The sequence below is a fragment of the Artemia sp. Qi Xiang Cuo genome, chromosome 12 (genome assembly GCF_049724085.1).
Source record: "Artemia sp. Qi Xiang Cuo chromosome 12, ASM4972408v1, whole genome shotgun sequence".
Lineage (NCBI taxonomy): Eukaryota > Metazoa > Arthropoda > Branchiopoda > Anostraca > Artemiidae > Artemia > Artemia sp. Qi Xiang Cuo.
In genome coordinates this window covers 58,570,368-58,597,023 of record NC_142805.1, presented here as the reverse complement: position 1 = coordinate 58,597,023, position 26,656 = coordinate 58,570,368, and the positions used below count along the sequence as shown (strand labels likewise).

General features: G+C 34.5%; 1 protein-coding gene across 1 annotated transcript in view; it reads left to right on the top strand.

Moving 5' to 3' along the window:
• Nf1 (neurofibromin 1) overlaps positions 1-26,656 on the top strand; it is a 350,626-nt gene that overhangs the window by 216,168 nt on the left and 107,802 nt on the right. Inside the window, 4 exon segments of the mRNA XM_089097671.1 lie at positions 5,752-5,963; positions 10,760-11,019; positions 18,389-18,524; positions 20,524-20,614. Of these exon segments, the coding sequence (XP_088953797.1) occupies positions 5,752-5,963; positions 10,760-11,019; positions 18,389-18,524; positions 20,524-20,614 (699 nt within the window).

Genomic DNA, 26,656 nt, shown 5'->3' with positions numbered 1-26,656 from the left:
TATATATATATATATATATATATATATATATATTTTATATATATATATATATATATATATATATATATATATATATATATATATATGCACACAGGCTGTATTCGGAGTAACACCCCCCTCCAAGCTAATCGGAGGCGACTTGTCGTGCAAGCCATGATGTAGTCAGTGACGCAGTTGAAGAGCACGGTTGCAGCGGCGCAACCTTGTCGGATGACCTTCTTCACTGAGGATTTGGGGCTGAGTCTTCCCTTGACTTACATGCAGTTTTCAGTACAATAATATAGGTTTTCAAAAACTGAGAAATATTTATGGGGTAGGCCTGTGGCCCTCATTACCAGCCAGAGCGAATGGTGATCTACACAATCAAAAGCTGTCTTGGATTTTACAACTGCGATGTACGCTTTTCGGTGAAACTCTTGCGTCTTTTCCATCAACTGCTACATAGTGATGGTTTGCTTCATATTTGACCTGCCAGACATGAGCCTGGCTTGCTGAGCTCTGCTACTACGTATCTGCATCTGTCCAGCGGGGGCATAGCGAAAAGCTTTCCGGGAACGGAGAGAAACATAATCCCGTGATAGTTAGAGCAGATTTGACGACTGCCCTTTCGTTTCCAGAGTGACAAAATGATATCAGTATGCCAATCTTTGGGTAATCATTCCGTCGTCCATATAACTGAGAAGATGAGCTAGAGCCACAAATCTCTACTTGAGAATATCTGCAGAAATACCACAGACGCTAGGGGCTCGATTGTTATTTACACGTTTTACAGCATTTTGGATCTCAGAGTCTGTATACGGTTGCGATACGAGGTCGGAAGTCACCTTGGGTATTGCCATGGCTGCTTAAATCATGTCTGGGTCTGGATATGCGACAGCCTCGGCGGTCAAAAGCTTTGAAAGTGGCTACCCCAGACAGAAAGTTGACCGTCATCATCATCCAATACACGACCATCTCCAGATATAAAACGGCTCACGGTGAAAGGATTTTATTCTGTCAGCTCACTGATGCATTTGTATAGTGAGCAGGTGTCTCCCTTCTTAGCAGCATCTTCAAGATCACTGGCTTTCCTATCAACAAAAGGTTTTTCTGTATTTCTGTAGTAGATTATTGTGCATGCCATTGAGACCTCTGTTCTCTGTCATGTTCTTTGCTAGGCGGGCCTTCTGACGCAGTTTGGAAATCCAATAGCACCCATTTATCCTAACTCTTTCATGTTAAATTAAAGAAATTCGGACATAATCTTGAGCATAAAGAGACTCAGTAACCAAAAACTGACTCCCTTAAGGTGTTAAAAGCGATTTCCCTGCCTAGGGTATAAGAAATTGTAAAAACTGTGCATATGTCAAAATTGACTCTTCGGAATGGTTTCTAAGAAAACGGTCTGAAAAGTCAAGTAAAGCATTACTAAAGTCATTTCTAAATATTAAGTCAAGTCCTAAGTAGAGAGACTAAATGTCAAAATAGCAAATTTATTGACCATTTTTTGGGGTTAAGGAATCCTTTGGTTCTATCTGAGGCCAAAGCCTTAGTGGGGAGAAGGAATTACAGCAGTTCTCTGAAGGAGTGGTTGGATTCTAAATATGATTAAATAAAAAAAAACTTGTTCTTAACCCTTTCAGTCACGAATTTTAGCCTGGAAGGTCAAAATTATGAGAGTAGCGAAAGTCAACCATGTGATGGATAAGTACTTACCAGGAATTTTTTCAGATTTTTTTCTGAACGTCTTCTTTCTTTTCCACCATGTACTTGAGCAAGGACAGTGTGACCAAATTTATTCAAATACAGTATAAAACCAATGAAAAACTGAGACTTCAAATATAGTACAAAAAACGAGAAACTGAATTGACAATGATCCTTTTACGTTTCTTTAGGTTTGTGAAACTGTGCGAAACAGTTTCGCGATTCTTCCAGGCAAAGTGGGACGTTGCACTTGGTACACATGAACCTAGTCTTCATGATACAGGGGGCATTTTTACACCTGTTTTGGGCGGCAAATTTTTCTGGCCAATGAGCAAAGGAATCTTTCTTCACGGCGGAGCAGGGCCTACGAAATTTGAGTTTTCGTTTCCTACGATTTTCGGCAACCGAGTCTTCTTCATCACTCTCCTCCTCTTCGCTTGAAGGAAGAGATCTGGGTCGGCCTCTTCTTCTAGGAGTGTCTTCAGACATAATGAGAGTCTCTGCTATGTCGAGTCGGAAGGTGAGCGAATCGACAATGTTCTTTTGTCTCATATTCTGTGCCTTGCAAATCTCGACATATTCAAGCCAACTGTTGACTACAGCAAGATCGATCAAATGGAATACGAGTCTCAAAGTCCATTTTTTTGATCGAATGAGGATCCTATAGTAGGATACCATCTGGTCAAGCTTATCAACCCCACCCATACTCAGGTTATAAGCCGCAATAGCTTCCGGCTGCGTCACTTGTACCTCTGTCTTCGTTTTCTTACACCACTTCATCACGTTTTTTACGTTGCCGCTTCCAATCATGTTAGAAGCGACTATCACCGATCTACAGTCCATCCACTTGATCAGACATACGTCTCCACTCACGAGCTCGTGGAACGCCCCCCTTCCTTTCTTTTTCAGAGACGTATCAGATTCCAACTTTGCGCCAAGAACTCTAGTCGCTCTGATCGTGCCGGTGCCATACATACTTGTCCGTTCAAGCTCTTCAAGGAGCGGAATACTCGTAAAAAAGTTGTCAAAGAATATTTTCGTATGCGGGCGAAGCTGGACGCGACCAGCAAGAGCTAGTACCATTCCAGGTCCCAGTCCGAACTGCTTCTGCTCTTCCGTCAGGATAGTTTTCTTACCCTGGTAAACATCAAAAGTGAGTATGATGCCGTTACTGTTACAAAGCATAAAGATTTTTATGCCCCACGGTGTTGGCTTCCCCCTGATATACTGTTTTATGTCCAATGCACCGGTGTACGGCACCATTTGCTCGTCGACTGATACATACTCAGAAGGTACGATGCTTTCTGTCTTTTTCAGGACCCGGTCTATAACCGGACGAACCTTCCATACGCGATCGGTGTTCTCCGGGTCTTTAGAGAGGATATCTACCAGATGAAACAAATTTCGGAGACGCGAAAACCTATTGAAGTTCATGGCGTCTGCTATTAGAGGTATCCGAGTCCGACTACCCCAGTACATGCGATACCTTGGGAATTTAAAAGCACTCATCGCTATATAAATACCTATGAACCTTCTTATTTCAGAGGCTGTTGTACCCAAACTTGAGCCGGTTTTCTGTACAGACTAAAGATTGGTCATCTCGGCGGCTAACTCATAAAATTCACTATCAAAATATTCTTTGAAGTAGTCTATAGGCTCCTCGGGACCAAGTGGCGGCGGCGCCGGGTCGGCATTGTTGATAACTTTCGAGAAGATCGCATTCTTCCATACGAGTCTGCGTTTTCGATTTTTCGGAGGCGGGGAGGAGCGGCTCATCATCCTCAACTTCCGATAATGAATCTTCATCCGTATCGTGTGGCTGCGATAGATTTACTGACGCCCAATCTTCACCTTCGTCATCTGAGTTTGGTAGGTCCGATAACTCTGAAAGGTCTGAGTCGATCGCGTCCAAGACATTCAGTATGTCAGCGTGACGAACTCGACGTGGTCGATCATTGGATGGACCTGGAAAAGAAGATAGTGAGTCGCTTTTACAGAAAATCGACTTGACAGGAAAAAGTTATAACTGATGTTTTAAAATAATACTACCAAAAGTATGTTCCTCTGACTGTACCATATATGCTGCTATTGAACTAGAAAAGTTAGTATCAAGTCACACTGTCCTTACCCAAGAACACGCTACTTCGAAAAATCTGCGGCATCTATCCAACGCACTAGCGAGTTAAACTTTTTTAATAGATGGGGTAACTAACTGAAAAGGACAAATGAACCCCTTTTTTCGCGTATTTTCATGGTAAATCTGGTAAAAAAAATGCATGAAAACATACCTGGTAGATCCATTCTTTCGAGTACGGATGTGCAACAACTTCAAAATACTGCTAAAAATCAGAATTTAGCATCATCGGTTTGAAACTTCGCCAGTGTCTTTTCGCATTACTTATTATTATGGAGCGCATACTCGAGTATCGCTGCCATCTACAGGGTCCAAGAAGACCAAGCGAAGCTGTGATGTTCTCATGTGAGAACATGGTGACTGAAAGGGTTCTGAAAGTAAGGAACAAAATTAAAACTCAAAACGAACAGAAATTAATCCTTATATGAAGGGCTTGCCCTCCCCCTAAATACCTTGCTGTTTACGCTAAAGCTTTTAGCACTTTTTAAAAAAGCTTCCTATTCTAATTAAACGACCCTTGTGTTTCACGCTCCACTCGGCGTTTTTTGGCTGACACTGATTGCTCTTCAGCCTCGTAATAGAAAAATAATGAAAGGTGCGTTACCTCTGAGGTTTAAGTTGTATCGATTGGGCAAAAAAAAAAAAAAAAATCAGAATTAACTTTTTGGCTCATAAGAATTTAAAATAAGCCAATTTACACATTGATTTTTGTCCAATCATCAAGCAATGAAATCACATACTGAAGCGAGTTCGTTTCTGTTATGTTAGGCATGCTCTTAGTATTAACAACGTTACGAACCAATATGTATCACTATTCTTTTCTGTGACAACTCAAGACGTAATTCTGAATCCTGAAGTAGGAGCTTATAAAAAAAGAACTTCTTTTACTACGATGTTGTTGTCATATTGTTGAAACCACAGTAGAGAGAATATAATACAGTATCGACAAAGGCTATACTCTCCGTAAAAAAAAAAGAAGTGAAATACATTTAAAACCACACAAGATTAATAGTTCGCCTTTGCACACGTGCGATTCCAATGTACACATCACGAGAAGCCTATGGAAAAATTTTTTTGTCCAACCACTAGCAACTAAACTAAGAGGTATTTGCTCAGAGCAAGTACGCGTGGTATGAAATGTGTATCATATTTGGAAAAAGAAGACGCCACGGTATACAGTGGTTAAAACTGTAAGAAGGCGTTTCGAAGATATGAATATGTACTAAGTTTCGAAAGACGAATATTAAAACTGAGGAAACATACTATGCCATCTGATTTTTCAAGTTAAATTCTACTGACAAGCAAAGAGTATGGGTAACTTATAAGAGTGGAAACTGGCGCTAGCGTCGACAAAGAACTGTCAATGCCCGCCATCTAGCGTCTAGCGACACAATATATTATTTAAAATCATTTTTCTATCAGGATACGAGATCAGGCACTGATTAATCCCCTAATTTTACAAATTATACAAATTAAATTAATTTATACGAAATATAAATTGTAAAAATTACCAAATATTTTGGATTTCTGCGAATATCCTCGAAAATAAAGGGTTTTCTAAAATCTGCCCGAAGAATAGCGTTCGTATATACATGAACCTTAACACGAGACATAAATAGTAAATTCTCGTTGACGCTAATCTCTAGAGATACTTCAAAGACCTCACCGGAAAATTCAGGAAATCCCAAACAACTCTAGGATAGCAGAAATATTTTCTATGGCATCCCTTACATATATGGTAATTAAAGTTTGAGATTCATCTTAAAGACTGAAAGTTGTCCTAAACGAGAATATAAATTTTTGAAAAAAAATTGCTTTTTTATTATTTTTTTTAATTCCAATACAGCTTTTTTAATTTTTTAATTTAAAATAATTGCGTGGTTTCTCGGGTCATTGTCCGTATTTAAATTATTCATATATTTATTTACGTGTAGTTCTTGGTTATCATAAGGATCTTCAAACTCGAGCAGCTTTTATGGAAATTCTCACAAAAATATTGCAGCAAGGTACAGAATTTGACACATTAGCTGAGACGGTATTGGCAGATCGGTATGAGCAGCTAGTGCAGTTAGTTACCATGATTGGAGACAAAGGGGAGCTGCCAATCGCTATGGCACTGGCTTCAGTTATTTCCACTCCTCAGATGGTAGCCCTTATTTTTTTTTAAGCATTTACATTTAAGTGTCTATTTTTGTGAATACATGATCCCTCTAGTTACTTCTAGGGTCAAGGTTGGGGGGGGGGTGCCAATTCACGAAAACTGTGAGGAGAGAAGGTTTTACCCTCATTTCCCGTCACTTTTGATCGTTATTTTCTGACGATCACGCTTTTAGTATTACACCCACTGCCTCTCTCCCCTCCTCACAAGATTTTTCCTAGTTTTCTAAGGCTTTCCAGGAAATATCTCTAATTTTTGTTGTTCGCTCTTTTCTATAATTAGGAGGAAGAAAACTCCGTACATACCGGGGGTATTCATGAGAAGCTTTAGATAATTTTTAAACATTTGATAAAACTCAATTAACGAATTATCCAGTATTTCAGCATCATCTGAAGATAATTTGCTGTTGTTCCAACATAAGTTGTCCTAGCGAATCGTAAAATGTGATAATTAATATATCAACTGAGCTTTTCTATTAATATATTCTCATTCATATGGCCCTTAAAATGCTCAATGAGATTCTAACAACTCTTTAAAATTAGGCGTTCCATTCGATTTTCTGGCATATGTAATTTCAACATTAAAGTCTGACCTATTATTTTAGTATGAGATATGTAAATATGACCTTATATCTAAATGACCTTATACTAAACTACTACTGCTAAAATCTCACTGCAGCCCCAATCCGTCTGAGGCCAACACAGCTACGCACGCTGCTCCTCCATCCATTCAAAGCCTCCTTCTTTACACCCGCCTAAGAAGTTGCCATTTCTCTTAAACCTTTCCTTACGAGATCCTCCCACCCCAACCGGGGATGACCTGCTTTTCATTTGGCCCTAGATGGTTGGTTTACCACTACGACCTTTGACAATATGTCATCCTTCATCTGCAAAATGTGTCCTAGCCATAATAGCCCTAAAAATCGGGATTGAACCGCATTTTTCGTACAGCTTAGTGTTTTGGGATAAGGTCGGTCAGTCAGGTATTCAAACAATCCGTAGGTAATTTCTCTGAAAAACATCCAGCAGATCCTCATCTGTTTTTCGGAGACGCAAGTTTCAGAACCATACTTGACCACCGTCATCACTTTAGTCTAATTATAACTTGTATTATACTATTATAACAAGAACTAATCGGAGCTGCTAAACAAAACACGTTTTCGTAATTTCTTCTGACGCAAAATTAGGCCACCAGTAATTCCAGTACCCACAATGGCCCTTTTGCTATTCCCATGTCATGATTGGTTTCCCTAGTGAAAACATCAAAGAGAACCCTGTTGTAAACTACTTCTGAAGTATATATATTTTCTAGATGCGTCTTACAAGTCATTCTCGTAAGTTTCTTTTGAACACTGTTAATTAAATCCAATTCTGATACATTTTTGGTTGAATTTGAATAGGATAAAGGTGAAAAGTAAAGAAAGAAGCACACAATAAAGTTACTAAATACAACAATGGCTAAGATTAGAACCTTTTTATTTGCAATAAATATTTACATTAGCATTTAGAATAGAATAAGGCTTTATTTTTAAACTTTTCACAAGCGATAAATCGCGCAATATAAGTTCGTGTCACAAAAAAAGGACACAAAGTAAATATCAACGATCACAAGCAAATCAATGAAATTAGATTCAGGGACACCAAATCATTAAGAAATATACACAGACGAACTTATAAACAAATAAAGAAATACAAAAATAAAAAAAGTATTAGAGCAGTTAAAATAATGTCATGTAAAATCAGGTATCGTCAAACATTAAAGGTGAAAATCTAGATTTATAAAACAGCATATAACATAATAAGTCATAAATAAAAAAAAGAAATAAAAATAGTGTCAAAAGAGAATAAAAAAGAATTATTTAAGAGGTATTGGAGGTGTTAAGGATTCAGGGACACCAAAACATTAATAAATATAAACAGACAAAAATATAGACAAATAAAAAAATAAAGAATTAAGAAAAATATTAAAGTAGTTAAAATAATGTCATATCAAATCAGGTCTCGTCATACATTAAAGGTGAAAATCTAGATTTATAAAACGGCATATAACATAATAACTCATAAATAAAAAAAAAAGAAATAACAAGAGTGTCAAAAGAGTATAAAAAAGAATTCTTTAAGAGGTATTGGAGGTGTTAAGGATTCAGGGACACCAAAACATTAAGAAATATAAACAGACAAAAATATAGACAAATAAAAAAATAAAGAATTAAGAAAAATATTAAAGTATCTAAATTAATGTCATATCAAATCAGGTCTCGTCATACATTAAAGGTAAAAATCTAGATTTATAAAACGGCATATAACATAATAAGTCATAAATAAAAAAAAGAAATAACAAGAGTGTCAAAAGAGTATAAAAAAGAATTCTTTAAGAGGTATTGGAGGTGTCAAGGATTCAGGGACACCAAAACATTAAGAAATATAAACAGACAAAAATATAGACAAATAAAAAAATAAAGAATTAAGAAAAATATTAAAGTAGTTAAAATAATGTCATGTCAAATCAGGTCTCGTCATACATTAAAGGTAAAAATCTAGATTTATAAAACAGCATATAACATAATAAGTCATAAATAAAAAAAAAGAAATAACAAGAGTGTCAAAAGAGAATTATAAAAAAGAATTCTTTAAGAGGTATTGGAGGTGTTAAGGATTTGAGTGAAGGTTGGTATAAAGCTGTCTAAATATCTTTTTGTTTTAGTCTTTACAGGTTCTACGATAGGGATGGGATTTTTTCCCTCTCTTGGGAGAGGCTTTCGTTCAGGATTATGGGGAGGCGGAAAAAGGTCTTCAGTTCAGATGTTGGTTTTCGCATTACCACCAAAACGGAGGCATAGATCATGTCGTCTATTTTCCAAGGTTTTGATTTTAAACTTTTAAAATCAAAACCTTGAAGTTAGGAGTAAGGCAAGTTCCCTTCCCATGCGATTATTTTTAAATCCCTTTTCTGGACGGGTTCCAACCTTTTGATTTGATTTTATCTAGTGAGAAGTACCATAGAGGGAAAACATATTCCAGAGTTCTGTGAATAAAGGATATGTAAAATTTCAAAATGTGAGAACCAGGGCATTGATATTTTGCCAATTGCTTAAGGAAAGCTAGGAAAATATTGGCTCGCTTGGTAATAGTTGAAATACGGGCTTTTCATTTAAGATCGGAAGTTATAGTTACTCCTGGAAGTTTTATTTCATAATTTCACTTGGATGAATAGACGTAAATGAGTTTTTTTAGAAAATTAATTGTTAGTATTGTAGATTTCAATGGGTTGACATGCATTTTATTTTTGAGGGCTTCTGTTGCAACATCTTCAAGGATTTTAAGTGGACTACTTTTTATATTTTTTCTGGTGACCTCTAGTAGAGTCATATCCCCAAATTTCCATCGTAATGGGATATCTTCTGCTAAATTGTTTATCATAACACTGAATAAGATAGATCCAGTTATACTACCTTGGGGCATTCCGTTATAAACTGGTAGAGGTTCAGAATAAGTATTCATGTATTTGACCACTTGAGATCGTTGGCTTAAAAATGATGAGATAATTTTTACCAGAGAGGGGTGGATTTGGAATTCATGAGGAAGTTTATCAACTAAACGTTATGGTCAACATAATCAAAAGCTTTTTCTAGGTCAACTGAGATGAGATTAGCCCAGGTATTTGGTATCTCTAGGTTTTTCAGTATTGTGTCATACATATTTACTAGATAGTGGGACGTTGACACTCTTGGGACGTCTCTAAATTGTCGAATTTCAATACGTTCAGCAATTGATACCTTGAGCCAGTCAGATAATCCTCCCCCCTCCCGAAAAATGTTGGTATACTTCCCAATAACAAATACTATATGTAACCAATGGGCCGATTTCATAACTTGCGGCCCTTCCTCTGAAGGCTCTTTCATGTCACCCCCAAAGCCATGTTTATTGAACCTTTCGACTATACTGAACAAAATGTATATCTAAAAAATTTATCAGACGATGGGGAAAAAACGTGGAGGGGGGCTAGTTGCACTCCAATTTTTATGATCACTTAAAAAGGGCACTAGAGCTTTTAATTTCCGTTCAAATGAGCCCTCTCTTAATCTTCTAGGACTGTTGGGTCGATGCGATCACCCCTGGGAAGAGCGAAGAAAAAACATTAAAATAAACACGCATCTGTGATCTTTTTTCGGGAAAAGAAAAATACAAAAGTCCATATTTTTAAAGACGGGAGCTTCAAAACTCTACAGTAGGGTTCTCTGATATGCTGAATCTGATGGAGCAATTTTCAGTAAGTTCCCTTGACTTTCGAGGGATGTTTCCCCCCTTTTTAAAAAATCAGGCAAATTTTCTAAGGCTTGTAGCTTTTGATGGGTAACATTAAACTTAATGGATTTTAAATGTCTGAAATCAAAATAAAGTACCAATTATTTTGATAGATTTATTGTTATTGAGATTCTGTTTTTTAGAGTTCCGGTTACTATTGGGCCAAGTCGCTCCTTACTTACAGTTCGTTACCACGAAGTGTTCGATATCAAAATTTCATTATTATTAAATATAGATCATTATTAGAATATAACCAAATATATTAACGAAGACTTGCTCCAACTTTTCTTCCATCTATATTATTGACTTTGGTTTTCCTATCATAACAGTTTTAGAAATTGACGATCCCGCTGTAGTTTTTGTATATGAGTGCTGTGACGTGACCAAGATACTGCCTAACCGAATTTAGTTTTACCATATTGTCGATTGCTCGTTTACATAACCTTTTTGGTTGAATAAATAATTAATAAAAGTTTTCAGGATGAATTGGCTCGTGTTTTTGTTACCCTCTTTGACGCTAAGCATCTACTAGCCCCCTTATTATGGAACATGTTCTACAAAGAAGTCGAAGTATCGGACTGTATGCAAACGTTGTTCCGTGGGAATTCCTTGGCCAGTAAAATAATGGCTTTCTGTTTCAAAATGTATGGTTCCAGCTATTTGCATAACCTCTTAGAACCTCTTATTCGACCACTTTTGGATGGAAGTGAGCCAGCAGTGTTTGAAGTTGATCCGGCTCGGTGAGGTTTTTTTTTATTATTATTCATTAAAAAAAACTTCTTACACAAAATAAGTTTTTAAAACAAAAAAGTAAAGAACTCCATTAAACCAAAAAGGAACAAAAATAGGATCAAATAATCTATCAAGCATACAACTATCACAAATCAGTATCAATAAATAAATGAAACGCCAAACAAACAGAAATTAAAATAAGTAATACTCAAAACGAGCAGAAAATAATCTGAGTAGGGTTCTAAACCCTATGCTTTCTAAAAGCCAGAATATAATTTGTACTTTAATTAAAAAAAAAATCAATTGAATTTACTGAAAGAAATGTGCATAGTCAGTTTAAAATACATATGCTGATATATATTCCTTTAAATCTGAACTAATATGGATGTGTTACAGCCATAATATTGAAAACATTTAAAACAATTTCTTCAGTAAAGTACAAATTACATTCTGACTTTTAGAAAGTATAGGGGTTTAGAACCTTCCTCATATTAATTTCTGCTCGTTTTTAGGTTTGACTCTGTTATTTATTTTAATTTTTGTTTGTTTTGGGTTTGATTTATTTATTGATACTGATTTGTGGTAGTTGTATGCTTCGTAGATTATTTGATTCTATTTTCGTTCATTTTTGGTTTAACGGAGTTCTTTAATTTTGTTTGAAAAAACTTATTTTGTCGAAAAAGTTTTTTAAATTAATTTCTTGTTCGTGTTATATTGAGATAGTCTTTTTCAGGAGTGTATGGGGGGGGGGGTAGCTGCCCTCCGATCACTTTGCCTCTTAAAAAGAGCACCAGAGCGTCTGATTACCAATCCAATAAGCCCCCTCCGAAGTTTATATGACCATGCTTTCCATAAAAACCTTATATGCCCCCAGAGTATAACTTAAAACCTTAGCCCTGAGGGCTGTGGGGGGTTTTCGTACTCAAAAACATAATTTCCAGACCTTAAACTACGTTCAACAAAATGGCTATATCAAAATGTTGATTGGAAGTGTTTGGGGAAATGATGGGCATGGGGGGGGGGGGGGCATTCGGCCTTTGATCGCTTTTGACTATTAATAAAGGCACTAGCCCTCTCAATTCCCAATTGAATGAGCCGTTTTGAAGTTTATAAGACTACGCTTTCTATAAAAAAAAAACCTTTTATGCCCCCCCGGCATAACTTACAGCCTTTGCCCTGGAGGCTGTGGGGGGTTTGTCATTCTTAAAGACTTGATTTCCGGACCTTTCAACTACGTTGAACAAAATAGCTATCTCAAAATTTTGATTGAATGTGTTCGGGGAAATGGTGGGCATGAGAGGGGGTTAGTTGCCCTCCAATCACTTTCGACTATTAAAAAGGGTACTAGCCCTTTCAATTTCCAATCATATGAGACCTTTTGTAGTTTCTACGACAACACTTTCTATAAAAACCTTATATGCCCAAAGGGCATAACTTACAACCCTTGCCCTGAGGGTTGGGGGGGTGCCATCCTTAAAGACCTAATTTTAAGAAATTTAAACATTGGTGCACGAAACGGCTATCTCAAAATTTTGATTGGATGTTTTTGCGGATATGGTGGGTGTGGGAAGGGGGTTAGTTGCCCTTCAAACACTTTCGAATATTAAAAAAGGAGCAAATCCTTTCAATTTCTAATCGAATGAGCACTTTTTGAATTTTCTACAACAACGCTTTCTATAAAAAACCATATATGCCCCCAGGGCATAGCTTAGCAGCTTTACCCTGAGAGCTGGGGGGGAGGGGGGTCATCCTCAAAGACCTAATTTCCAGAACTTTCAACTACGTTGAAAAAAATATCTATCTCAAAATTTTGATTGGATGTGTTTGGAGAAATGGTGGGCCTGAGGGGGTTTAGTTGCCCTCTAATCACTTTTTACTATTAAAAAGGGCACTAGCCATTTCAATTTCCAATCGAATTAGCCCTTTTTGAAGTTTATACGACAGCCTTTTCTTTAAAAACTTTATACGGCCCTAGGGCATAACACAACTACCCTGAGGGCTATGGGGGGGGAGGGTTGTCTCCTCAAAGACCTAATTTCCAGAACTTTCAACTACGTTCAACAAAATGGCTATCTCAAAATTTTGATTGTATGTGTTTGGGAAAATGGTGGGCATGAAAGGAGGGTTAGTTACCCTCCAATCACTTTCGACTCTAAAAAAGGCACTAACCCTTTCAGTTTCCAATTCAATGAGCTCTTTTTGAAGTTTCTAGGACAACGCTATCTATAAAAACCTTATATGCCCCCAGGGCATAACTTACAACCCTTGACCTGAGGAGTGTAAGGGGGAGGAGTTTGTCATCTTCAAAGACATAAATTCCAGAACTTTCAACTGCGTTGGAAAAAATGACTATCTAAAAATTTTGAGTGTATGTGATAGGAGACATGGTGGGCATGAGAGGAGGGTTTGTTGCCCTCCAATCACTTTCGACTTTAAAAAAGACACTAGCCCTTTCAGTTTCCAATTGAATGAGCTCTTTTTGAAGTTTCTACGACACCGCTATCTATAAAAACCTTATATACCCCCAGGGCATTACTTACAACTCTTGCCCTGAGGGGTGTGGAGGGATTGTCATCTTCAAAGACATAATTTCCAAACTTTTCAATCACGTTGAACAAAATGGCTATCTCACATTTTTGGGTGGATGTGTTTGGGGAAATGGTGGGCGTGAGAGGGGGGCTATTTGCCCTCCAATGACTTTCGACTATTAAAAAAGGCACTAGCACTTTCAGATTCCAATCGAATGAGCCCTTTTTGAATTTTCTATAACACTTTCTATAAAAAACCTTATACGCCCCCAGAGCATAACTTACAACCCTTGCCGTGGGGGTTGTTGGGGGTTGTCATCCTCAAAGACGTAATTTCCAGAAATTTAAACTACGTTGATCAAAATGGCTATCTCAAAATTGTGATTGGATGTGTTTGGGGAAATGGTGGGCGTGAGAGGGGGGTTAGTTACCCTTCAATCACTTTTGACTAATAAAAAGGACACTAGCCCTTTCAATTTCCAATCGAATGAGCCCTTTTTGAAGTTTCTACGACTCTCCTTTCTATAAAAACTTTATATGCCCCCAGGGCATAACTTACAACCCTTACCCTGAGTGCTGTGGGGGGAGGGCTTGTCTCCCTCAAAGACATAATTTCCAGAGCTTTTAACTACGTTGAACAAAATGGATATCTCAAAATTTTGGTTGGATGTGTTTGGGGAAACGTTGGGCGTGAGTGGGGTATTAGTTGCCCTCCCATAACTCTAGACTCTTAAACAAGTCAGTAGCCCTTTCAATTTCAAACTGACTGAGCCCTCTTTGAAGTTTCTATCGAAACCACTATCTATAAAAACCTTATATGTCCCCAGGGCATAACTTACAACCCTTGCCCTGAGGACTCTGAGGGGGGGGGGGTATCATCCTCAAAGACCTAATTTCCAGAACTTCCAACTACGTTGAAAAAAATGAATATCTAAATATTTTGATTGCATGTGTTTGGGGACATGGTAGGCATGAGGGGGGGGGGTAGTTGCCCTTCAATAACTTTAAACTATTAAAGAGAGTACTAGTCCTTTCAATTTCCAATCGAATGAGCCCTTTTTGAAGTTTTTACGACATCGCTTTCTATAAAAAACCTTATATCCCCCCAGGGCATAACTTACAACCCTTACCTTGAGGGGTCTAAGGGGGTTATCATCCTCAAAGACCTAATTTCCAGGATTTTCAACTACGTTGAACAAAATGTCTATCTCCAAAATTTTGATTGGATGTGTTTGGAGAAATAGTGGGCGTGGGAGGAGATTTATATCTCCTACTCTAAAATACAACCATTTTAATTATGTTGTTCATTTGCACAGACATAAATTCTTTTACAATTAAAACAAAATGAAAATATAGAAAACCGATTTTATTCCCGTCAAATATTCAGACTTATGTTGTTATAAATAGAAATATAATAGCTGTACTATGTATTAGCATAACATGTGTAGCATATGTATAATGTAACATATATATATTGAAAATATAAATGTATTCTTAATCTTGTCGGTTCTTGGCTGTTTCATATTTGTAATTTCATTATTTTAGTATGAAATGATCCATTCACTAGTAGTTGTTAATTTTATATTTTTGATGCCAGTGACTTGCCAGCAATTTTCCAGCGACTTTTTTTAAAAACTAACTTTTTAAAGTTCTATATTTGTATTCTAAACTATGTTTTTACTAATGTTTAAATACTCTTTTCTTTTTTTCATAAAGTCAAAATTTGGCAGTCAAGTGTTGTTGAAGTGACTCTCAAAAATATGTATCACCTTAATTACAAATGAAAATAAGTTCACTTTGATTTTAAATTATTAAAATTTAGATTTTAATTAAAGATCTAGGTCGCTTGGAATCCACGCTAGAATTTTCCGAAAGTAGGCAAATCCTTTTGTTTTAAACTCTTTTTCCATTTTATCAATTAGTTAGGGCAAAGCTAGCGTCTGCAGAACATTGCTTAGTTTTTAACAAATTATACACAAATATACCCATTAGTCTTGTATCTTCAGTCCGATGTTACCCGAAACTTAAAGAACAGGTAAATCAAATGAATGCAACTATTGGTTAATAAAGGTTTTTATACCCAGCTTTGCGATTCTCCTTGGTAACCCTAGATGGTGTTGACAGTTTCTCCGGATACGAGCTTGAGATTTTCGTCTTCGATTTTTCATATCTTTTGGGTGGTTCTTATGTGGGATGAAACATCATTGCTTAAACTCAATACCTCTTAAAAAATAAGTTAGGCTTATGGACAGTAGGTTTGAAAATGTGTGTGTGAAAAGTCAGCGGAAATGAGCGAAAAGAATATGTCGTCATGGAGCTCTAGAAGTGTAAGTTTCTTGATTGCCTTAGCAAAAGATAAACGCTGCCATAAATCGAAGCTCTGCCTTAATATGATTATCATTAACATTATTCAAGATTTTAGTCAATTGACATACCTACTAAAGCATCTTTTTAGAAAGATCAATTAGTCTTTCGTTTTCTCTTTTAAAAATATCACTTTTACATATTCCCGCTGGCCTACATTTGTTTAATAATGGGTGAGTCAGTCAGTCAGTCAGTTTAATATAGCCTGACTAAACATAATGGGTGTATTATCCTGTTGATTGTTGTACTACTAGACGATCAGCTATAGTTTAATTGGGTGTTTCGTTGGTAGGGCTTGCATGTGAACAAAGAAAGTTTGTGCTTGCAAATTTCACGGTCGCATATTTTGTGGCAACAGCGGAGAGGATTTACACAACAAAAATAATCTCAATAATTGTATAACAACCAAAAGAAAATCGTAGAAAATCTCGGTTTTCAGATATGTATAGACCGAAGATTGGCAATGGGACAAACCATGATTTCGTTTAAAAACTGAACATTGAGAATCACCCTCTATAATTAAAAAAAATCACCCACCCTCCTTCTGTATTTTTAAAATGACTTTTTGTATCTTCATATAAAAAAAAGAAATACTTGGTTAGAAGATTTCAGTGAGATAAAAAAAAAGGAAATTTCAAGAAATAGGCTCCTGAAAGCAAAAGAAATCTTTTCGTCAGTTACATTCAAGAATAAAACCATAAAAGAAGCACAGAAAGCGATAGTTATCGTGGTGTATGAAATTATTGCCACTGGCATCCAAAAAGTTGTTCACTCCGACTTATGCGAGTTTATAGCCAATTTATAACAAAATAGAACAAATATAATATATATATATATATATATATATATATATATATATATATATATATATATATATATATATATATATATATATATATATATATATATATATATATATATATATATATATATATATATATATATATATATATATATATATATATATATATATATATATATATATATATATATATATATATATATATATATATATATAATAACAAATATAAAAATAATGAATCATTTCCTGGACTTTTTTTTGTTATTTAAAAAACGCAGCAGCATGGGAAATCTTTTTGGGATCAGCTCGTATAACTATGTCTGTAGCATCTCTGAAAGTTTTTCTGCGAAGCGAGTGCTTACCTTATGTATTTTCCCCAAAATCCTACTTGGTATAGATATGGCTAAGTAATCTTTTGGCTTTACTTATGAGTAGGTGTCTTTTTCAATTATTCGTCTAATTATTTTGATTCTAAGCATTTTTTCTTAGATTTTTTTTTATATGTGAAAATTTTGTTTGTTTTTGATTCAGTTTGGTTTTATTTCTAATTGTTTTTCTTTCTACTTGCGTTTCCTCTTTTATTTTTTGGTTTCTCATAGTTTTTCGTATTTTACTTTCATTTTCTAAACTTCACCTTGCAGGGGGTACTAACGGGGGGGGGGGTGACAATCACCCCACCCCTGATTTTGAAAGATAAAGTTTTTAGTTTTTTCATTAAAAAGTGTTTCAAAAGGCCAACCCCCCCCCCCCCAAAAAAAAAAAAAATGAAAATATCTTTTGATTGCATCTTCATTTAAAAAAAGCCTCCCCACCCCATTTATTTGGCCTTGCATCAAACAGGTTAGATGAGGAGTTTGCCAAAATGTCTGCGCGTTTTCCTATTTTGTTCAACGGTCAAAAAGGTTCTTCTTAAAAAAGGTTCAGCCGATATGGACTCCAATTGAAACAGAACAGTAAAACGAATTGAATTTTGGTTTTTTAATAAAACTGTTTGAATTTGGGTGACGCGAATTGAATCACCTATTTTTGATGAGAATTTTGTAAGGCAAGTAAATAATTCAGGGCAATAATTTGTGGGCATCTTTTTTATGAGAAATCTATTGTAAAGGCTGAGGACAGGACCAAGCAGCGCCAAATGAATTGGGCTCTTCCTTCCTGTGAAAATAAAATAATCAAATACCCTTCGTGAAACTGCTTAGATTTCTTAATTTAGTGTATAACTTTAGGGCTTACTTGTTAAATTTCTTGAAAATACGTAATTTAAGCTATTTTGTGACATCTATTATAAAAATATTAATTAAAAAGATAATAAAATAATAAAAATTAATAATAAATGAAAAAAAAACACTATAAAAAATAATAAATAATAAAACAATATTAAATAATAAAATAATATGATTAAAAAACATGTATATATGAACTTAATTATTAATCTAAATATTGGGGTTGTGTCTAGACTACAGTAAGAAATCATCCTTTTTTGTTGCTTTTTTCTCTTCTTAAGTTATGTTAACTAACTGTTTTATACCCCACGGAAAAGCTCTGCATCTTGGGTGGATTATTTATTGTGTTGTATGATTGACTTAAATAAAGGATTTAATGGCAGCTATGAGAGAAATGATGTTTTTTATTCCTCGGATACACACTAAAGGTATGATAATTCCTATCCTTTTCATTTTCCAGGCTTATTGCAGCTGATAACATTGAAGAGAATAAAGACAATTTATCAGCTTTGGCCACCAAAGTGTTTAATTCAATTGTTTTATCGGCTGATAAATTCCCCCCACAGCTTCGCAGTATGTGTCACTGTCTTTATCAGGTAAACTTTGATCATTTTGAAGAAATGTTTATAGTATTTTAATTAGTCTTTGCTTAGAACGCACCATTTATCGTATTAAACGATCAATAATTGTATATATGTAAACCTTTTCTTGAAACCTGCAATATAATTTTTTTGGAAAATAGAGTTGCTATCATTTTTTTTTGTGAAAAAAAAACGATCTAGATAGGTCACGACTTGTTTTCGAGCTTTTAGTGAAAGAGATTCCGTTTGATATTTGTGAAGTAGGCCTTCGATTCTCAATTGCTTCGCCTTAAATATTATGCATTGTGACGGAAAAACTATAAAAACAATTTGTATATCAGTGTACCAAGTTTCGCTTGTTGATTATTGTTTATTTAATAAGATTTTTCGCAATAAAATAATTGTTCATTTTCCGGTATGAAAAAAATATCCAGAAAGATCTCAACTTCGGGTAAATTCATATAGGGCTTTCATTAGTTTTTGAAAAACATTTTTCATATGAATGACATCACAAATACCCAGACGTCCAACACCCTAAAGATTTTACTTTTTCAGCAAATAAAAGGAAATGAAATTAAAATTATTTCGTGAAAGGGACTAAAAAACTGTCTTTCTTTTCACCGAGCGAAGCGCGGTCCCCTGGTACTATCTCTATAAATATGTTGGTGTGGTAAATATGGTTAATATATCTCCATATATATGATGCATGGCTTTGGGTCATATGGAGAAGTGGTGCAGGAAGATTTGAGTTGGAAAAATGGTAAAACAGTCATCGGATTGTTCCATGTCTCTAATTCTTATTTGGTTTGGGTAGCTCAAATTGTTTGGGTATTTTATTTTGTTGGGTATTATGTTTGGGTACTTCAAGTTATTGTTTATTGTCGTTTTTTATTTCATTATTATCATCTAGAATTCTTATTTGGGCCAATTTTCTTTGCGCTTTATTCCAGCACTTCGAAGTTTAATCCAGAAAAATAAAAAATGATAATTGACGTCATAATTTTAATTGTATAAAGAATTTTGGTTTTGTGTTTTCATGTATTCTTTTTATTTTACCATGGTCTTGTTTTGAGCCTTTTGAACTGGTGTTTCAACATCCTATGTTTTTGTGTAATTTTCTCAGACCAGTGGAGTCCTGTCCAGACCCGAAAAAAAACATAAGTAGGACGGTAGCTCTTAGCTCTAAAACAATATGAACTGGATCCGACAACTTGTTTTGGTCGACGCCGTAATACAAATAAATTATTATTTTATCAAAATAATAATAAATCGGTCATTTAAATGCGAATTGTTTCTATAAAGAAAGAATTAATTAAATATAACTATTATATATAACAATCATAACTTATTTGGAAAGTGTCTTCTCCTCTGCTTAAAAAAAAGAAGAAAAAACAAGAATTTTTGTTTGCTGCGAAACCGATTCTTAGAAATCAAGATGTTTTTAGGGGTTTTCACGTCGTCCAGTTGTTTCCTAACAATGTTAGCTTACAGGTGTTTTGTTTTTGGACGGCGGAACAGAATTGTAAGCTAGCAGAAATATTTCGCTTTACATTCTCCAACAAGTATTCGATTTGTTTAAGATATTCTCTAAATATGATAGCTAACTGTTATTTGTTTGGACGGCGGAAAAAAAAACCTTTTGTTTTCCTGCTCACATGTTGTATAGTATGTACATGCCTATATTATGTAATATTTATCATAAAAGATTGTTTGATGAGTTTGGTATGATGCTATGATAAATATGTTTCTCTTATACATTTCTCTCATACATTTCTCTCATACATGTTTGTATAATTCATATGTTTCTCTCATGCATGTTTATATAACTAATATTTTTTCTCTCGTATGTTTCTCTCATACATGATTATATAATTCACTTCTTTCTCTTATACATGTTTATATAACTTATATATTTCTCTCTTAGGTTTCTCTCATACATGTTTATATAATTTATATGTTTCTCTTATACGTGTTTTATAATTTTTCTGTCTCTGACTGGTTTACATATTTCTAGGTGTTGAGTAAAAGATTCCCTCAGTTACCTCAGAACAACATTGGTGCAGTTGGAACAGTCATCTTTTTGCGTTTTATCAACCCAGCAATAGGTGAGTACAATCGGATGTCGTTCTATTCCTAATCACTCAAATTATATGCTTTATCTTAACATTTGACATCTAGCTTTAAGAGATATAGGGTTAAACACCCTGACTGCCTTTGTGATTTTGGTGGCCGGCGTTTACTCCCCACCCCCCAAAAAGTAACCCCCCTCCCGCGGAATTTTTGGGAATGATTTCCTTTCAGGGAGGATATTTTCCTCGGAGGGGGGTGTTTTTGGGGATATTTTCCGCGGGGCCGTATAGCTTTTTCGGAAAAGAATTGCTTCGATTTATGGTAACAGAATTTCTCCTGGTTGAGGGTCAGAAGGAGGGAATTTGACGTTTTTCTGGTTTTTTAACTATAGTTTAACTATAGTTTTAACTATAGGCTTAGTTTTTGACCTATATCCCTGTTATGTCAAAACTTTTTTTTTCTTTTTAGGTAGGATCATGTTCAGGTTCATTTATCAATTAAATTACATGCTTGGGCGTACTCAGGAACCACTTCATAGTCCGGGGGGTGGGGGTTATAAGAGTGTGAAAATAGTTATATGCAAAATGTATAACGTTTTGAGAACTATCGTAAAACAAATTTGGATTTGGGGTCGGTTTTATGGGCCCAAGTACGTTTCTCTAAAAGTAACGACAAAATTTTGTCTGGAAGACTGAATTGACAAAAGAAGGCATAATTCTCTTGTATTAAGTAGGGTCCTTGGACTAATTTTTCAGCGAACGATCACACTTATCCCTTTTTTTCCTTATACAGGTGTGCCCTCTGGATTTAAACTGCCTAGCACAAAATGGGTATGTGATTCAAATTAAACCATGTACCTCTGAAACTTTGAATCTGGGGAGCTTACAGTTAAACAATTTCCTTAAGTAACATCTGAAATTGAGATAGCAGGTGAGGTGGAAAAACGCCTGGTCCTGCAAGAGAGATAGAGAGAATAAGTACCTCCAAACTGCAAACAAAAAAAAAAGACAAAAAAGAGTAGTTGATACTTACGTCACATTCGGAGTTTTTTTTTTTTTAATATTTCCATTCTAACAATGACTGGATTATCAAGAAGTTAATATTTCAAAACAGACAAAAAAAAAATCAAAGATCAACAGAAAAATGTGGGGTCTATAATTTGGTTTATAAACAGTGCAAAGCTCGTGGAAACGAAAACAAAGCTTGTTTAATTTGATCATCCGATTATGTTTTAGTATTTTTGTTTGTTGTATTTTTGTATTTTTTATGTTTAGTAGACTGTAGCATTCATTCAAGCGTGGATATTTTGTATTACTTATTGATCTAATTCTTATTATATTAATTTAATTTTATAAAACTTGGTATGTTGCTAGTCTTTACATTACTCTGTCACAAAGTCGTAAGTGACTGTCGGATCTCCTTCTGAAGAAGTTGACCGATAAAATTTTAGAGAAAACGTCCGCTTGAAGATCGTTTCAAATTGAAGTTTGACATAGAACGAAGCTGTTCTTCAATTACTCTGTTATCCCCCTGTCAACCTTAAGATAGTTAGATAATACTGTGCTGCTATAAATTTGGTCCTTTCCGTATGCTAGGCCACTAGGTACTCAAGCTTTGAACGATTCCAGCAGAATCCGTATTGGTGGTCACGTATGAGGTTATTTGAATCCAGTTACTGAAGGAGTATATGATTCGATAATGCTGTAGAGGATACTAATAGGCCTATATTAGCCTACAATCGTTGTCTAATTTAGTGATTGTCCAGAGGGTTCTTCACGCACATCTTAATTGATGAGGCAGCGCAATGTTTAGAAGCAGATGTGCTGATATCGTTGAAATTAGAAAACGAGAGGACTTGAATTGCTTTAACTGGTGATTATATGCAGCTGTCTTCGATAGTGTATTCAAGGTTGACCAATGAGAAGGGGTTCCACGTGGTCCTTCTTGAAAGGCTGAATAATTTCTATTTTGAGGGTTTCCCTTGTTGGAACCTGTTAGTTAAAAACTATCGAGCACATCCAGCAATTGTTGACGTAAGATATATTTAAGACCTTATTCCTGCTGTGTTTTTCTTCTAATTGTAGTTTTTTTATAATTAATATTTTGCAAATTTTTATGGAAGTAAGAATCGAGGGTATGCATTTATAATATTTCAAAATGTGTATAGATTTATTTTGTGAACGTGTAAAAAATTAAGTTAAAAATAAAAATTTGTGCTTTTATAAGACAAGTGACAGCAAGAATCAGAGCGTGTCAAAAAGGAAAGTGAAGAAGAAAGAAATATTACGTTAGAAGAACAACGCCATCACAATCTTTGACGCCAATAAAATTTGGTGCAAAACCCAGTACAAATGTACACAGATGCCATAAACTACGAAACTGTTTATTAAAAGTCATTGGGACCCTTCAACGTTCTATATGTTCCCTGAAGAGCCCTCCATTTTCCCATGGAAAGATTAGCAAACAAAGCTGACTCCTTTAAAGGTTGCTACTTACAACGGGAATCAATATATACAAGCCCACCACATACCGAGTGCTGGGGCCGGGCTGGTCGGCCAATAAAAACGATCTTTGGCTATCTGTCATCTTTCACCCAAAGAATATATATATAGTTTCTGATTAGTCTGGTTAGTCTTAAGTCTTAAGTTAGTCTAGTTAAGTTTCCACTTAACTAGATTTTACCCTCGCTCTCTTGCTTCTTCAGCACCAAATACGCATTCCTAAACTGGAATCAAAGAAAGACATCTCGTTAACTAGATTCTTACATTAGCCAAATTTTGCTTCGGCAGCCAAAGTCCCCGTCTCCCAATGAATAAAGAGGTCCTCAAATACACAAATATTCTTTTAACTTCATCTTTCAGGTCAACGTTGAAAATTGGTCTTTCTGGGCGACAGAATGTTGCTTGAAATAGATAAAAGCTTCCGGTTTGAGGGATATATTAGCAAACACGCAACGTTAATAAAGCTTAATATCGGTAACCTTTTTAGATAGGTTTTGAGAGCACCCGCTTTTTAAAATTTTTGGAATGTTTTACAGAATTTCAGCAAGTCCTTTACAGGAAATAGTCACGGAGACAAACAATCACGGACAAAAGACTGTCACACAAGCTGTACTATTCTCATTAGTAACAGTGTTACCAATTGTTTTAATCGGATTTATAAATATAACAATCAGATTTTCAGTGGCATTTCTAGTTTAATTCGACCCAAAAAGTACCCCCCCCCCTCCACCCGTAAACCTTTGGAGGCCCAATAAAAAAAAAGTTTAAATTTAAATTTTAACCAAATTAATTTTTTTTAATAAAAAAAAAACAAAACAAGTTGTGTTTTTAGGGAAGGGGCGAGGTTGTTAGTTACGGGGGATTAGGAGGGCATTAAAACTGGAATCACTTTTGAAAATACAAAGAACTGAACCTTTCTAAATGTAATGAATTGAGAATTTTCTGTTGGTGTTTAGTTGAAAAAAGGACACAAAAGTCAGCGTAACTTTTTCATTCGGTAAATCTTCTTTTCATTAAATAACAATAATTTAGCCGTATATTAACTCTCTGTTAAGGCCTTGCAGAAATAACCCCCCGACTACATTCATATACAGATATGACGCTCATAAACGTATTAATTGAGGCTCTAATTGATAGATTTATCTATATTTGCTATTGTGACGTTCTGAGTTCAATCTGCAACCATAGAACGAATGCAATGTGGTGTTCTATTGCAATACAAGCTGCTCAAATTTTATACTCTTTTAGTATAGACGTTTTAGCAAAGTTTTCTTAATGTCTTCATTACAAGTTATAACCCTTGTTTCATATTTATTTGATTTTAATTACAAACGGAAAGGTGGCCCTGGTCTAAGAAATTATTTAACTTCATCAAGGTATCTGGGCCATATTTAAATTTAACGAAATGTTGAAAAAACAGTTTTTAATTGTTAAAAAAATTTTTAATTGTTAAATATATATATATATATATATATATATATATATATATATATATATATATATATATATATATATATATGCCATGCCATGCCATGCCATGCCATGCCATGCCATATTTTATTTTTTGCTTGTTTTTTGTGTGTCACCATTGCCAACTAGGGCTTTTATGTGAATAAATCTATCAATCTATGTATCTTTAGACCCTTTGAGGAACTTTAATTTTGTCATATTTAACTTGTTTCATGTATATATACGTAATATATATATATATATATATATATATATATATATATATATATATATATATATATATATATATATATATATATATATATATATATATATATATATATATATATATATATATATATATATATATATATATATATATATATATATATATATATATATATATATATATACATATATATATTTATATATATATATATATATATATATATATATATATATATATATATATATATATATATATATATATAAATATATAAATATATAAACATATATATATATATATATATATATATATATATATATATATATATATATATATATATATATATATATATATATATATATATATATATATATATATATATATATATATATATATATATATATATATATATATATATATATATATATATATATATATATATATATATATATTCTTTCGCAGGAATAAGTTTATTTTTGAATACTTTCAGGAAAAAAACTTTCAAATAAAAAGAGCAATTAGATTGTGTGCAAAATGAGACAAAATAGAGTTAATTTTAAGCGACAAGGATTCCTGGCAAAGGGATCACTTTGTTTAATAATATGTCTAGTTTTTGAAAGAAGGGGGAACACCCCCAGAAATATGAACGATCTTTTTGAAAATCCCTTTATTAAACAAATCATATCAGAAAACCCTACGATAGAGGTTTCAAGCTCCAATCTTCACAATGTGGATTTTGGCATTTTTTTTTTTTTTTTCATAAGAAAAAAACTCGTTGCATGTTTATTTCTTTTGCTTTTTCCCAGGGGTGATTGTATCAAAGCGAAGGTCCCATATAATAGGGAGGGAGCTCATTAAAACGTAAATTTGAAGATATTTTTTAAATGACCATACACGTTGGACCAGGGGAAAGTCAAGTTTTCTGCCATATTATGTCACCAATATTCGACTTTACCCCAAATAGGACGAATATGCAATCAATTAAAAATTACTAGACGTTAAGTGATTTAAAAGTACGAACAACTATATTTTATACTTTCCAGTTGCAAAAGAAGTAATGCCACACGGTGGCAGTAATGGATTCAACCAAGTTGATTCACTTTATTTGTAATGAAATTAGGCTACGTTTGGTGATCTGTAATTGCGTGTCAGCTACAATGAGGGGGAGTGAGTCATTGTTTAGGTGTGGATAGGGTAGATTCCTAAAAAAGTACATATTAATGGACACACTGCTTATTCTTCATAAGGCTTCAGATAAATGTTAAAAGAGGGAGAGGGGAGTCGGAATTAATTAAAATGTTTCTCTATACAGCTAAAATATTGCATTCCCATATCTACCAGCACAGAGGGGAGAAATAGCAAGGCAGGCCATCATCAGCCCCGCCAGTAAATTTCTTTTTGGTGTCAAATGCTGCTAGGAACTTAGTTTTCAGCAATTTCAAGTGTAAATTTTTTTTTTTTTTATTTATACAATGTATTTAAACAAATGAATGCAATGTATTTATCGATAAGAAAATCCTATTGCAGAGGTTGTGATGGCTTCACACAAAACGTATCCGTTCAAGGGGAAAAAATTCCCAGCATTCCGCTTAGGGGAAACATTTCTGATTATAGTGGATTCATATATCAGCTTATGTGTACTCTTGCAGTGCAAGCAAAAGCTGACAGCATATTTTTACCGAAATTACCGCTTATTAAGTTGTTTATTATAACCATACGAACTTTCTTGTATACTAATATCTGCACTAATAACTAATTAACAAATACATATTTAGGATCACCATAAAATGTTGATTCTTTGATTTAATGTTATCAATAGTTAGAATCTCATACTTTTGTTACTGACAAGTATCGTTATTTACTTACCATTCGTTACTATTAAGAATTTGAATTTTTTTTTT